We start from the raw sequence: 14,988 nt of genomic DNA, 5'->3' as shown, positions 1-14,988 counted from the left end.
CAGAGGACTGGCAAACAGTTGCCAGGACAAATATAAGGAGGTCACCTGTTTGATGGGTATGGCTCGGCCACTTCCCGTGTTGTCCCCTCTGCTGTCCAGGCTCCGCTTCTCGGTGTCACTCCCTCTGCGATTCTGCAAAGAGACACAGCTGGGGTTCAAAGGTAACGTCCAACCATGGTTTGCCATTATGCCTTCACAAAACAAGCCTTACAAAATAGCCAGCAACGTGAATCTGTAAACTATGGCTTGAAGCTAATTTACAAACAATCGTTCGGGCAAAGTGATGTTACAGTCGAAACAACAAAGCATGGGTTTTTTTGGGGGGGGGTGGGGCATTGCTTGCCCCAAAGCTGAGAATAGCCTACGAAGTGAGGAAACAGACCTGAAAGTCTTTGGATACTGGGGCTGGTGGAGTTGCTTCCATGGCGGCCTGTCTCACCATCAAATCACACAGGGAGAGGGGAGGGAGGCCAGGGAAGGTTGAGGAGGGCAGGGCCCAGAAGAGATTCAAAAGCAAGGGAAGCTGCCTTATTTGTTAATCTACCGTAATACAGTAATGCCTACTCTGAATGACAGCAGCGGTTATCCAGGGTGTTATAGAGAAACACTTTCCCATCTCCTGTTACCCAATCCCTCGGTGTTGCTGTGGTTCACGATGTTGCCCCTTTATAGCAGAGGGTTATTTTCGGTCTGGACTAGGGGGTGGGGGAGAAATTTGATTCAATTTGCATTTAAAGCTTCATTTCTCAAATTTGCATTTTCCGAAACAACGTAAGAACCAAAGCACAGCTACCCTTTGAAATACAGTGGTGCCTCGCAAGACGAAAAGAATCCGTTCCACGATTCTCTTCGTCTAGCGGTTTTTTCGTCTTGCGAAGCAAGCCCATTGACAGCTTAGCAGATTAGCGCTACAGCGGTCTAGCGGCTTCTAGCGATCAGCTGTTAAGCGGCTTATCAGCGGATCAGCTGTTAAGCGGCTTAGCGGCTTGGGGAAAAAGCGGGTTTTCTGTCTTGCGAGGCGTTCGTCTTGCGGGGCACCACTGCATTTATCTGAATTTTGCAATGCCGTTTTCTAGCCAAACCGTGCTTACAGAAATGAAGATGCTCCTGAAAATAATGTACAAAAATGCGTGATTGCAAAAACGTGTAGCTCAGCCAGCACAGAATTAAAAATGTGTTTATTAGAAGAAAACCACACCAAAGACTCTTTAAAAAAAAAAATAATCTTCAAATTGCTGCAAAAAGGCGGAGAAGCAAATTTAAGATGGGGAAAATGAGAAACTGAGAGAACCAGAAATGGAGAGATCCTTCCATCCTCAGCCTGGACTGGGCGACCCACCCTTTGGCCTCCCTTGTCCCATGGCTGGTGGACTCCCCTGGAACTCACCGCAAAAAGGCTGGTTCGGCGTTTGGTCCCACGATGCAGGGAGCTGGGTGTGCCAATTATAGCCGTGGCCTCCCCACGCAGCTCCCGGTGGCTGATGTTGGGCGTGGAAGGAAGGGATGAGGAGTAGTCGCTCATGTGGCCACCGTTACTTGCCTAGAGGGGGAGGGAAAGACCAGGCAGACTTATGCCAGCCCCTAAAGCAAAGGAAGACAGACACGCAGGTCCGGCGGGGCCTTGGCTGCGCGAAATCAAGAGGCAAAGGTCCTGCGTGTGGGATTGAATGCTTGAAAATGAAAGAAGCAGCACCCCAGATACAAAACTAGCACTGTCAAGGAGATGGCTAGGCTGTGGAATTTTTTCGTCCACACTTCTGCTTGTCCTTCCACTTTCTCCCAGGAAAACCCACTGTTTACCACTTAATCGGAACCAGTGGCAACAGGTTTTTATGTGGATTTATGTTTCCTCTGATTCAGTGGTAAAGTGATGGGACAAATGAGAAACCGCTTGGATCCGTGCAGTGGCGTAGCGTGGGTTGTCAGCACCCGGGGCAAGGCAAGTAATTTGCGCCCCCTAACCCGTGGATTTGCGCCCCCTAACCCTGGATTTGCGCCCCCCAACCCTAACCCCCAGATGTTGCGCAGAGGAAGCTCATGCAAGGAGGTCCACTAGATCCATGGGGCTTAGCCTCACGCCCTCCCTCTCCATTCGTGGTGCTGTGCCACCAGCAGGAGGAAACTCCAATTCCCGTAACTGGGCCATTCAGGGAGATGTACTTGCGCAAGGTAGATTCCACCCACCGGCGTGGAGACGGCTGAATGGCTGGGGGTGCTGGGCAAAGATTTGCAAGATGCAAGGAGCTGCTGTTGTTTCTTCATATTCACAATCTTCTGAGCAACTGCAGTTGGGGTGGGGGGAGGAAAATACACATATATATATCTGTAAATCGTAGGGCTGCTCAGTTCCTCCAGTTGCCACACTGGAAATCGGCTATAACTGCTCGAAAGGGAAAAAAACTTTGCAGGGGACATGACTGCAGACCCTCCAACATCCAAGCTCTTTTGTTTGAGTCCCATCCACATTTGCCAGTCCTGCAAGGGCAAGGTCATGCACACCTTGAACAAACTCTCTGCTGGGGCTCTTGACACCCCCCCCCCATCTAGCAGAATAGGAGTCACATCCAGGAAGGGCTCAGGAAAGGGGTCTTTCTTCACGCAATTAGCCCCATGCTGGGAGGGTGCCAATTGGGTGGGAAATACACATCTGATGCATCCCCTTCGCCCAAACCTGGCCATATTATTCCCATGTGCTCTTCTGCAGCATGAGATCTCACCAGGTGATGGGGAGCTTGGGCTCCCTGTGTCCAGCCCAGGGTGGGGAACCTGCGACTTTCCAGGTGTTGCTGGACTCCAGCTCTCATCATGCGCAACCATTGGCCATGGGAGTCGGACTTAAGCAACGCCTGTAGCGCCCCAAAACTGCCAACCCTGGCCTAAACCAATAAATATATGGTGCTATCAGAGACTCCTCAGATGGCTGTCTCGTTCTTGTATGCCGGATGTGCAGAAAGCAAAAGTACTTTGGGTCGCAAACCAGGGTTTCCGCCACAACCACAAAACTGAGCACAAGAAAAGCTTTTGACCTGTAACACACTGCCTGCAAAGTGTACTCTCTCTGCTCCAGACCCCTCTATGTAGACAGAAGTCAGTCCTGGAGTCAACAAATCCCCCCCATACACAACACAAGCTGCTTGTCCCAATTCTTATTATGCCGGAGCACACCTCCCGAGAACAGTAGAGGCTTGAGCATAGCCGCCTCAAGCCACTGACTCTCCAACCATTGACACGGAAGAAGCAGTTCTGTATACCTGTATACCTGTATACCTGAAGGAGCATCTCCACCCCCATCGTTCTACCCGGACACTTAGGTCCAGCTCCGAAGGCCTTCTGGCGGTTCCCTCACTGCGAGAAGCCAAGTTACAGGGAACCAGGCAGAGGGCCTTCTCGGTAGTGGCGCCCTCCCTGTGGAACGCCCTCCCACCAGATGTCAAAGAGAACAACAACTACCAGACTTTTAGAAGACATCTGAAGGCAGCCCTGTTTAGGGAAGCTTTTAATGTTTGATGTATTAGAGTATTTTAATATTTTTTTGGAAGCCACCCAGAGTGGCTGGGGAAGCCCAGCCAGATGGGCGGGGTACAAATAATATATTATTATTATTATTATTATTATTATTATTATTATTATTATTATTATTCTCACAGTTCTACCGGCCTGTAGACTCCTCATATGATGGAGCACACAAGGCGGTCATGAGGTCCCTGGCACACCCCCATTGCCTGTTTATTTATTTAATGGCCGTTTCCACTCTCCTCATGCCCAGAACAGGTATCAAAGTGACAGAATGAAGCAACACATTTAAAGCACCAAGTATAATGCCAGAGGGACGCAGGTGGCGCTGTGGGTTAAAGCCTCAGCGCCTAGGGCTTGCCGATCGAAAGGTCGACGGTTCGAATCCCCGCGGCGGGGTGCGCTCCCGCTGCTCGGTCCCAGCGCCTGCCAACCTAGCAGTTCGAAAGCACCCTCGGGTGCAAGTAGATAAATAGGGACCGCTTTCTAGCGGGAAGGTAAACGGCGTTTCCGTGTGCAGCTCTGGCTCGCCAGAGCAGCGATGTCACGCTGGCCACGTGACCCGGAAGTGTCTTCGGACAGCGCTGGCCCCTGGCCTCTTGAGTGAGATGGGCGCACAACCCCAGAGTCTGGCAAGACTGGCCCGTATGGGCAGGGGTACCTTTGCCTTTACCTTTTATAATGCCAGAGAACAATAACAACAACAACACAATAATAATTAATAATAATAATAACACCTCACAAAACAAATTTAAACTATTATATCAGGTGCAGTTGGTGCATCCTTGCATGAAAATATGTTCGTCTTGCTTGCACAACCCACCATTTTTGCAGCATACAGATTGGTCCTGCTTGAGGGTGTCTTATAGGCACCTAGTTGGCCATTGTGTAACTAGTAGACAGGACTGGGTGGACCTTTGGCCCGATCAAGCAGGGCTCTTCTTATGTTTGCATTGTGTAGGCATTCAAGATGTCCACACGTGAAGATGGACATGCACCACTGAAGGGTCTGCAAACCCAGGACACACTCTCTTGCCCTACACACAGGGTGGAACTGCTCTTGTTTGCCATGTCCTGAAATGTGTTCTCCCTTGGCTCATGTTCACAGGTGCTCTTGCGGCCAAGGAACCCAACTTCCCATCCAGTTTCCCAGGAACACATCCCGGAAAAGTCCTCACCTTCATTGAAGACCCGGTCAACATTGAGTCCATAAGTGGCACATGTCTCATAGTAGAGACAGCGGCGCATTTCAGTGCACAGAGCTCTGGCTCGGGAATCCTCAATCACACGTGGGTTGCTGGCACTGATTTTATCTGCAAGGAAGAAGCAAAAAAAGAAACACACACACACACACACACACTTCATCTCTGAGCTGGACAGAAATTTTCTGGAATCAACAGGACTTGCTTTTGAATAAACATGCATAGGATTGGACTGGAAAGTATTCTCATTCTGCCTTAGCTGTGTTATCTCCTCACCACAAAAACATGCTCCTATATACGGCCCTGCTGTTTTATTTGGGATGTAAGAAGGTATCAATTTCCTTTCTGACCCACGTACACTGCATGCAGTGCTGTTTCTGTTCCGCCACAGTTCGACTTCCAAAAAAGCCTACGTTATTTGCCTCCCTGTCCTCTGTGGCAGAACTTGATATAATTAATTCTGTTACATAATTCCACAATACTCATTTTAATGCAAATGTCGGAGAGGAAATGCCACCAATTGCATATCATTTGCAGACTGGAAACAGCAATAACAGTGACTACCGCTTGTATTCACTGGATTGGTTTCCATTCTGGACACGGGGCAACAAATTTTGGCAATTTCCACTGGAATCCTTCAGCATCCCTAGTAACAGAGGCAACCACAGATCTAGAAAACTGACCGGGTTTTGCTTTTTCTATGGTGTTGCCTTGTCCCAATTTGGTGCTTTCATTTCTCCACCAGTGATATGAACACTCACAACTAGAGTTCCTACTGGACTGTGTTTCAGCATGTGCCGCTACCTCTTGGTTTCTGACCTCAGCTGGCCTCTTTATTCTGCCCCAGCTATTCTCATCGGCATCTTGACCCAGCTGGACAGGTGACCTAGTAATACTAAACCGGCTTGCACTTAACTTTGCTTCTGTGCAACCTTCCCTGCTGGATCAGGCTGACTGCTGCTGCTGCTGCCACGCTAAACTTTGGATTGGATCCAGCAAAGGCTTACCTGGCCATACCACCCCCAGTCTGCTGTCTGGGATACGCCAAGACACTGGGTCAAGGCTAAGAACCAACAGATGTCCTGCAAGGGAATTCCTTGCCTGGCTAACAGAACCACCAGGTGTATGCATTCTGTGAGTGCATTGTGCACATGCAGATATGGATACTAGGATGATATTCCTTTAAACAAATGAGGACAGGCTTGAAAGTAAGCAGGCAATGTATGGTGGAAGTTGAGAAACCAGAGAAAGCCTGAGCAGAGCTTTAAGTGGTTGGGAGGGGGAAAGGGGCAGGGTCTCTGTGTAGCCCCCTAGCAAAATTACCGTATTTTTCGCTCTATAAGACGCACCAGACCACAAGACGCACCTAGTTTTTGGAGGAGGAAAACAAGCAAAAAAATATTCTGAATCTCAGAAGCCAGAACAGCAAGAGGGATCGCTGCGCAGTGAAAGCAGCAATCCCTCTTGCTGTTCTGGCTTCTGGGATAGCTGTGCAGCCTGCATTCGCTCCATAAGACACACACACATTTCCCCTTACTTTTTAGGAGGGAAAAGGTGAGTCTTATAGAGCAAAAAATACGGTAATTATAGTCCTAACTGGCCTGTCAATCTCTTAATGTATAAAGAAACAGCTAATAGCAAGCCTAGTGAATACAAAAGCTTCTTCCAGTTGGCCTCAGGAAGACCCCAAGGAACAACTCCACCTGACTGCCCCTTGCAGCCCGCCCATGCCCCCAAGATTAAATTCTCTGTAGGGCAGATACTCTCGCCCACTCACCCTGAGTGCCCACAAGCGCGAGAGCCATGTCGGAGACCGCGCGGTAGTTTGTGAGGAACCCGTAGTACTGGGTCAGTTCTTGAAAACTGGCCTCGTTCTCCAGGCTGAAGACAAAGATGACGGCATCTGCCCAGTTTGCAAACTGCAAGCAGGAAGGAAATGGAGAGGGAGAGGCATATCAACGGGGGGACAGTGTTCAGACCGGTCACACCTTCTTCCTCTGTTTTTGGCACTGAGTCAGGGTGGAAGCAGGAGTATGAAGGGATGCTACTGTTCTAAGGTCTACCCCATACCCTCCACTCCACTCCAATTATACAAAACCGGCAGCTCAGTGGTGGAGGGGCCATAGCTCAGTGGAAGAGAATCTACCTTGCATGCAGAAGCCCCCAGCATCTCCATGTGTGAAAGGTGCAATCCCCATATGAGATAGCTGCATATTCCTGTATTGCAGAGGGTTGGACTAGATGATCCTCAGGGTCCCTTCCAACTCTATGATTCTGTGACTTGGATAGACGCCTGCCTGAAACTGCTGCTGCCACTTGGCGTAGACAATACAGAGCTAGATGGACCAATAGGATAAGGCAGCTTCCTACATTCCTAAAGGTAAAGGGACCCCTGACCATTAGGTCCAGTCGAGGACGACTCTGGGGTTGTGGCGCTCATCTTGCTTTATTGGCCGAGGGAGCCGGCATACAGCTTCCGGGTCATGTGGCCAGCATGACTAAGCCGCTTCTGGCGAACCAGAGCAGCGCACAGAAAAGCCGTTTACCTTCCCACTGGAGCGGTACCTATTTATCTACTTGCACGTTGACGTGCTTTCGAGCTGCTAGGTTGGCAGGAGCAGGGACCGAGCAACGGGAGCTCACCCCGTTGTGGGATTCGAACCGCCGACCTTCTGATCAGCAAGTCCTAGGCTCTGTGGTTTAGACCACAGCTCCACCCGCGTCCCAAGGACCTACATTCCTACAGAAGCTCAACTATGTGGAGAACCTCGGACCATGCCAGGCTTACTTTTTCCCAGGTTTCCTGCAATTAGGTCTCTGTAGTGCTGTTTATGGTGAATCCAGACATTTCAGGTGCAGTTCTTTTAAGTTCATTCACAAGTCATGATTGGAGGAGGGGCGACTGTCTGATTTCAGATAAAATCAGCTGTGAGGGTAAGCAAAACCAAGCCCCCTCCTTTCCTCTCTGTTGCCTCAGGTGTCCCTTCCCCCCGCTCCCCAACTCGGCTCAGCTAAGAGAAGGATTTCAGGGACAAGAGGTCTTGCAACTTCTTCTTCTTTTAATTCCCAAATTGGCACTTTAATAATAACTTTTCTTGGCATCATCCTCTTGAAGGATGCTCCATGCAGCTTCTGACGCAGTGAGAACTGCAGCCTGGGAGGGTCCACAGCGCCCCAAAGGGACCCCACAAGGACCTCCACACATTCCTCGGCCTACCTTGGCATCTGGAGGTCCTGCTTCCTCTCGAATCAGCAGGAGGTGGCTCTGCCCATCCACCACCACTTCCTTCTTGAACTGGCCCCCTGAAAAACAGAAGGAGGCAGAGCTGGGGTTGGGGAGCAGCCAAGCAGCAGAAACAAAGCTGTCCTTTCAGTGCAATGGCTCCCAAGTGGAAAATTAACACAACTCAGTATAACAACATAAGAAAAGCGACGCTGGGTCAAGTCATTGGCCCATCTAGTCCAGCTTCCTGTTCTCACAGCGGCCAACCAGGAAAGCCTACAAGAAAGACCTACAAGTAGCATTCCCCTCACTTGTGATTCCCAGGCTGCAATACCTCAAGGACCATCTCTCCCTCTGCAATCATCATCTGAGGCCCTTCTTTGTGTGCCTCCTCCAGGACAGGTCCAGAGGCAGCAACACAAGGACCGGCCTTTTCTGGGATGGCTCGGCACCCCGTTTGTGGGATGCTCTCCCCATAATAATAATAATAATAATAATAATAATAATAATAATTTATTATTTATACCCTGCCCATCTGGCTGGGTTTCCCCAGCCACTCTGGGTGGCTCTGACCTTCTTTACATACCTGCAGGCGCCAGGCAAAAATGTTTCTCAATAATCAGCCCTTTGGCCGATTGAGATTCTATGGCCTTTTAAATGTGTTTTGTGGGGAGGGGAGTTAATGGTTTGTTTTCGTTTCGTTATTTAACTTGTGTTCTCATTTTGTATTTTGCTGTTGTGAACCACCCTGGGATCTTTGGATGAAGTGCGGTATACAAATTTTAATAATAATAATAATAATAATAATAATAATAATAATAATAATAATACTGGCTCTGGGGGTGGAACATGCAGATAGCTGAAGCCTGAGATGGGAAGGAGAAAACCAGTGGCTCAGAAACAAGTATTGTACGTGGGGGATGATAGCTGGCTGGGGTATGTTCCCAGGTTCAATCCCTGCCATCTCCAGTTAAAAGCAGATGATGTGAAAGGCAAAATTTACTCTGTTTACTTTCCTCGTCTTCCTTTCTTACTTCCCCATGAGGGAAAGAAAACTGAGTAGGTGCGCATTGGGCAGGGCACAAAGAAGTGAGTTAAAATTTGGGGACAGGGCGGGGGAAAGCAGCTCACCCTCTGCAGGTTCCAGGCCCAAGTAGGAGCCGGTCAGGTAACGATGAACGAGTGCGGATTTCCCACTCTTGATGGTTCCGAGAATACCCTGCGGAGGCAAAAGAACAGAAGTCACTGGCAGGACATAGCTTGACATAGTACAACAACAACACCCTCATCCCGTGGCTCTCTAGGTGCTTTCGGAACATGCTAACCTCACTGTTCCAGAACTTTCTCCCATCCCCTACACACACGCTCGCCAAAGAGTGCCCCCTCACCACCAAGCCTGGAACCAGAATTAGCATGAGAAGAAGTTGGCTTGTGGCAGAAGCTCGCCCTGAGTAGCCATGGGCAATTCAGTATGTTCAGTGGTCTGTGCCACTGTTACGGTATACTTGTCCTTTTCTTGCATCGATCGGCAAGAAAATCTGCAAGGAAAGTCCCATTTTAATATGTATTTAAAAAGCGGTTTCTTCCTCAAAATGCTCATTTCTAAACTTGGTTTGGCACATTTTAAAAAATATCAGAATTCGTAAAGATTAATTTTTTCAAGGATCCCTACCCCAGAGAAAGTCCAGTGACGAGGCAGCAAAGTAGGATAGCTAAGGCTGAAGAGAGACAGGAAGTGGAACTGGCCACTCATGCCACCATAAGGTCAGGCTGGCTCTGTGTGGTGCAGTCGAGTTAGAGTGGTGGACTGGGACTTGGGAGACCCAGGTTCAAAGCTGGGGGATCTTGGGCCAGTCACTGTCTCTCAGCCTAACCTACCTCACAGGGTTGTTGTGAGGACAAAATGGGGAAGATGGGGACCACGAATGCCACCCTGACCTTGGAGGAAAGGTGGGGTATAAATAAAATCAATTTTGAATTGATTTTTCTGTGTGCCAAAGCTACCTAAGAGAATCAGCTCAAATTGATGCAGTTGGCTAGGGACACCAATGTCCATATATGAGGCAGCATGGACAAGTAAAATGAACTGTGTTATTTATATAGGCCCATTGATGTGAATGTCCATTTGCAGAAGGAAAAGATGGCAGGCCTCCATCAGCTTGCAATGTAAGGAACACATTTATGATATCCAGATACATACTCAGTGCATGTATAGGTGACAAAGGTCATCAAGACACCTACCAGTCGTAGCTCCGGAACGGAACGTCCAAGGGTCCATTCTTGGCTGTTTGCAACGGCCTCTGAGGAAAGGAAACAAGAGAGACAGGTAAGAAATTAGTAATCTCAAGAATCCATGCAACAGCCCTGTGAGACAGGCCCGTAGCTTATCACTCCCACACTGCAGGTGGAGGAAGCTGAGAAATCGTGATTCGCTCTAGGGCAAGTGGTGAATTTGCAGCAGAGGCACCACCGGACCACTGATTTACAGCTCACAGAGCTCTTAGCAGATTAGTCTCAAGACAAGTTGGTCCTCTACACAGAGCTGGAGATCACCCCCCTCCCCGACTGCTGTTTGCGGCTTTCTGAGGAGGCAGGAAGTTGGGGAGCACAGCTGGGCATGTGTGCCTGTGTGTGTGGATGGAGGAATGGGGAGGAAGGACAGAGAAGAAAGGCAGGGGTGAGCGTCTCCCCTTCACGTACCATAAGCTGCTCTGTGGGGACAACTCCTCTAGCCCTTTGACTCTCCCGCACGCAACAGTTTCTCCTTTGTGCTACTTCCGGGGTGGCAAAGGAACGGAGAAGGCAGCTGCAAGTGGGTGGGCACAGAGCACAATACCCATCCAGGGTCCCTGGGACAAGAGTCACAGTGGCGGGATGCATCCGCCATGGGATAAAGAGCCAGTTTAAGGCCCAATGTGAGCTGCCTGGGAGTCAGGAAGCGAGGCTCGGAGCAGGTGTCCTGGCAGGCTGCATGGGAAAATTGGCGGGAGGGCAGGAGGGGAATATAAAGAGGACTTTTCCCTCTTTAGGCACCTGCAGCCAAGGTCTGAGTTGCCAACTCTGAGGCTCAAAGAAGCATTTTGATTTCCATGCCCATTTCCATGGCATTTGATTCCAATGCCTGGGAGTTCTGCACCCTTTGCTGAGAACCTGGTATTGGCAACCTCAGGACCTGGTCTAGTTTTACGGCTGTTTTTTGTTTTTTTAATCTTGGTTTAATGTTTCTTGTTATTCTGATTTTTGCCCTGTAAATTGCTCTGAGATACTTTAGTCTACAACACGATGGATAGATGGGGATAAGGATTCATAGAGTAAGAGACTGTGGTATAGGGAGGTATGGGGCAGACAGAAGGGAATAGAAAATATATCTTAGGGTATCTCCAGGATGTCAGTATTTTGTTGGAGGGACACAAGCACATACCAGAACTTTAGGTTTGTGCAATTGAAGTGGATTAAAGGCCTCTGCCACCCTAGCACAACAAATCCACTGGGGGGGGGAGAGGGTTTTTTGCCATTTGGAAAGAAACAGGGAGATTCACTGAAAAGTATGGGGTGCACAGATGATTAATGGGAAGGCGAGGCAACACCCCAATGAGCGCTCATTGTTATATAACCACCTCAGAAACAAATCAGAATGAAACAAAGACCAAACATAGTCTAAGGCTCTAAGCTTTGCGGAAGGAAAATCAAGATGAGTGCCAAATAAACAGGCTATCTTGGGAACTCTTAATCTGGAGAGTGCTCACTGCCCCCTGCCCCCTATTTTCCTTAAATGCTTTAAGTATTAATAAAAAGTGCTTCTGAACATATAAAGAGTGTTTTCCCCCGCTATTGCCTGCATTTTGAGGGATACCTGCATTTCACACACCTGCATTTTGAGGGATAGAGGTCACATAGCATAGCTCCCAGGAAGACTTCACCGCCCAGCAGTTCTCTTTTGAGAAACAAATGACAGGACAAACAGATATACAGTGGTGCCTTGGGTTAAGAACTTAATTTGTTCTGGAGGTTCATTCTGAACCTGAAACTGTTCTTAACCTGAGGTGCCACTTTAGCTAATGGGAGCCTCCCGCTGCCACCACACAATTTCTGCTCTCATTCTGAAGCAAAGTTCTTAACCCGAGGTACTATTTCTGGGTTAGCGGCATCTGTAACCTGAAGCATCTGTAATCCAAGGTACCACTGTATACACAGGTGCCTATGGCCAGATTGCTTGCTTATATGTCTGCCTGTTGATAGCAGGAGCAGGGAACCTTCTTTGCAGCCTGAGGGCCACATTCCTTGGGGCGAGCTTTTCAGGGGCCACATGCCGGAGGCAAAATGGAAGTGTCTCGTATTTCCACAGCAGGCTACATTCTAACCAGGAAAGCACCAGAGATTTCCACACTCCCCGCATGCATGCTCCACATACAAGTAAGAGGCATTGTTGCAGTTCAAGGACGCATTCCCACAAGGCAAAAGCACTCAAGGAGGGTGTTGAGCACAGACAGTGAAGGGTGTGGCCTGGAGAGAGGGGGCGTGGCCTAGAAAGGGGACTTGGCCTGGGGAGAGATTCAGGTGTCAGGCAGAGTTACCTGGAGGGCCACATTTATTTCCCAGGCATGGAGCTCCTCCACTCCAAGAGACAGCAACAGAACCACCACTAGCCCTCCCTCTGAGCCCCACATCCATCTGTAGAGATGTCCCTGGTGGAGTGCTGTTGCTCAGTTGACACTGAATGTACAGGGAATAGGCAAATCACACCTGAGGCTTCGACCGCCCATGGAAGAACTAACGAGAACCAGGCAGCTAGATGGCACTAAGGAAGGAACCAGTTCTGGAAAGTGCTCCAGAGACAAGGATGCAAGTGCAGGCACTAAAATTATTTGCCAATATTAAAATTAATCAGAATTTCAACTTTGGCGGCTCACAGTTTGAAAGTCAAATACTGACACTGAATTTGTACGTAAGTGTGGAATTTTATCCCAAAATTTAAAATGCAAATGCTAAATGCCATTGCATGTCCATGGTCAGATACTGTAAAGTATTAGGTAGTCATCAAATACTGCCAGATATCAACACCATTCCATGTCAGCTATTAAATTTTGCCAGGTATTAAATCCACAGTTATAGGACTATGTATCCCAGGCCTCCCTAAATTCCTCATGTGGTCTAGGGGAATCTTGGACCAAAATCAGCTATAAATTCTCATTGAGTGGCTTATTATCAGTTTTGAAATAATTTTCTACCAGTGTACTCTTCCTCCTAAGAGCCAATACTCCCAATGATGTATTTTCAGTATTAAAACAACTGACATTTGGGGCAAGGGAAAGTGAGGAGTTTGATTTTGTATTGTTGACATCCTGCCTGACTCCCTTGTTGTTGAATGATATTTTGTTAAGAGCTCTCCCCCCTGTTTATTAACTATTTTTAATTGATGTTTTAAAAATGTTTCATTGATCATGCAGATAGTCATCATGAGGACCTAACAGGCAGAGGAGATAGGATTCAAATCGGGGATGAGGAAAATATTTCCCTGCGATATTCCCAGGGCTGCATGGCAGTGGTAGGTGGAGCCAGAGGCAAATGTAGGCAGAGGAACAAATGGAAATATCCTCTTTGTATCTACACACACTCCTACATCCCTCTCTTTCCTCCATCTGGGCAACCAAAGGGCATTATCAGAGCTCAAGGACACAGTCCAGACAGGCAAAAATGTATGAAGCAGGGCTGGTGAGGAAAATGGCCTGGGGATAGTTCTGGTGGCCACCTAGAGGGGTTTGGAGGACTGTATCTGGTCTCTGGGCCAGAAGTTCCCAACCCATGATCTAAATCAAGTTGGTCCAACATGTGGCCCTCAGGACGTTTTGTGATGGCCCTCGGCAACATTTGATGTCCCCCAGAGTCCACAATGCCTTCCCAAATGTTAAGTTGTGGGTGAACATATCAGACGACACAGTGATTCTTCAAACAGCTCTTGTTTATTCAGAGGCCAGAACAGAACTGAGCTGAAGGGCTCAGTCAGCCTGCTTATATAGAGCTCTAGTACATTACTGTAGCAACTTTCTAAAACTATCCAATCACTGAACGTCACTTTCGATCCTTCATTTGCATAACTATCTACAGTATCCCCCTGCTGGCCCAGGGTGAGAACTTCAGTACATAACACCAAACCTGGGTAAACAAGGAGCTGGGCTTTGGGAAGGAGGCATGAGGGCTCTGACAGGCTCCTAGAGTCCTCCTGCCTTGCTCCCAAAGCCTACTTAGCACTTTTCCAGAATCAAATTTAGGGCTCACTCCCCCACAATATGCAGCAAGGCAATGGGCGGGTTCGGTGTCAAAATACTCTTGCAGCCTGCTTGGTATGAAAAGTTGGGCTGCCCCTGATTTAAATAAACACGCTGATTTAAATAAACACAAAATTTCAGTCCAGGACTCAACAAGGCTGTTCTTTCTTTCTCCATCTCACTGATGCCAGAAAACCCTGCAGCCGTCCCCGTGTGTAAGCAGCCAGGTGACATTGAGATGCCTCCAGATTATTATAATTACGATTATTTATTAAATTTGTATACTGCCCTATACCCGCGGGTCTCAGGGTGGTTACAACATAAAATCACAATATGAAAACATAAAATACGTAATAAAAATAAAGACAAAAGTAACTCAACCTCCTCCCCAACACAGTCAGCCAAAGGCCTGGTTAAAGAGGAATGTTTTTGCCCGGTGCCTAAAATATATATAATGAAGGCACCAGGCGAACCTCCCTGGGGAGAGCACTCCACAAACAGGAAGCCATTGCAGAAAAGGCCCGTTCTCGTGTTGCCACACTCCAGACCTCTCATGGAGGAGACACACAAAGAAGGACCTTAGATGATGATTGCAAGGTCTTGGGTGGGTTCACATGGGGAGAGGTGATCTTTGAGGTGTTGTGGTCCTGAGCCATTTAAGGCTTTATAGGTCAAAACCAGCACTTTAATTGGGCCTGGAAACTAATTTGGTTTATACCTGGTGGTCGGTAGCAAATTTGTGCTGCCGGTGGTGTGTGAAACAGACCTTAAGCCATCCTGGCCG

The 14,988-nt window shown here is 48.4% G+C and overlaps 1 protein-coding gene across 3 annotated transcripts in view; it reads right to left on the bottom strand.

Annotated features, from left to right (window-relative positions):
• Positions 1–14,988, bottom strand: part of AGAP2 (ArfGAP with GTPase domain, ankyrin repeat and PH domain 2) — a 119,872-nt gene that overhangs the window by 17,394 nt on the left and 87,490 nt on the right. For all 3 annotated transcript variants that reach the window (XM_081898514.1, XM_081898512.1, XM_081898513.1), the window contains exons 2-9: positions 10,180–10,238; positions 9,070–9,157; positions 7,933–8,018; positions 6,493–6,634; positions 4,692–4,826; positions 2,185–2,282; positions 1,388–1,540; positions 46–132 (exon numbers count right to left, since the gene is read on the bottom strand). In XM_081898514.1, coding sequence (XP_081754640.1) covers positions 46–132; positions 1,388–1,540; positions 2,185–2,282; positions 4,692–4,826; positions 6,493–6,634; positions 7,933–8,018; positions 9,070–9,157; positions 10,180–10,238 — 848 coding nt within the window. The remainder of the gene's footprint in view (positions 1–45; positions 133–1,387; positions 1,541–2,184; positions 2,283–4,691; positions 4,827–6,492; positions 6,635–7,932; positions 8,019–9,069; positions 9,158–10,179; positions 10,239–14,988) is intronic.

The sequence above is a fragment of the Podarcis melisellensis genome (assembly GCF_964234715.1).
Source record: "Podarcis melisellensis genome assembly, chromosome: 2".
Lineage (NCBI taxonomy): Eukaryota > Metazoa > Chordata > Lepidosauria > Squamata > Lacertidae > Podarcis > Podarcis melisellensis.
This window is presented reverse-complemented; position numbering and strand designations above follow the sequence as displayed.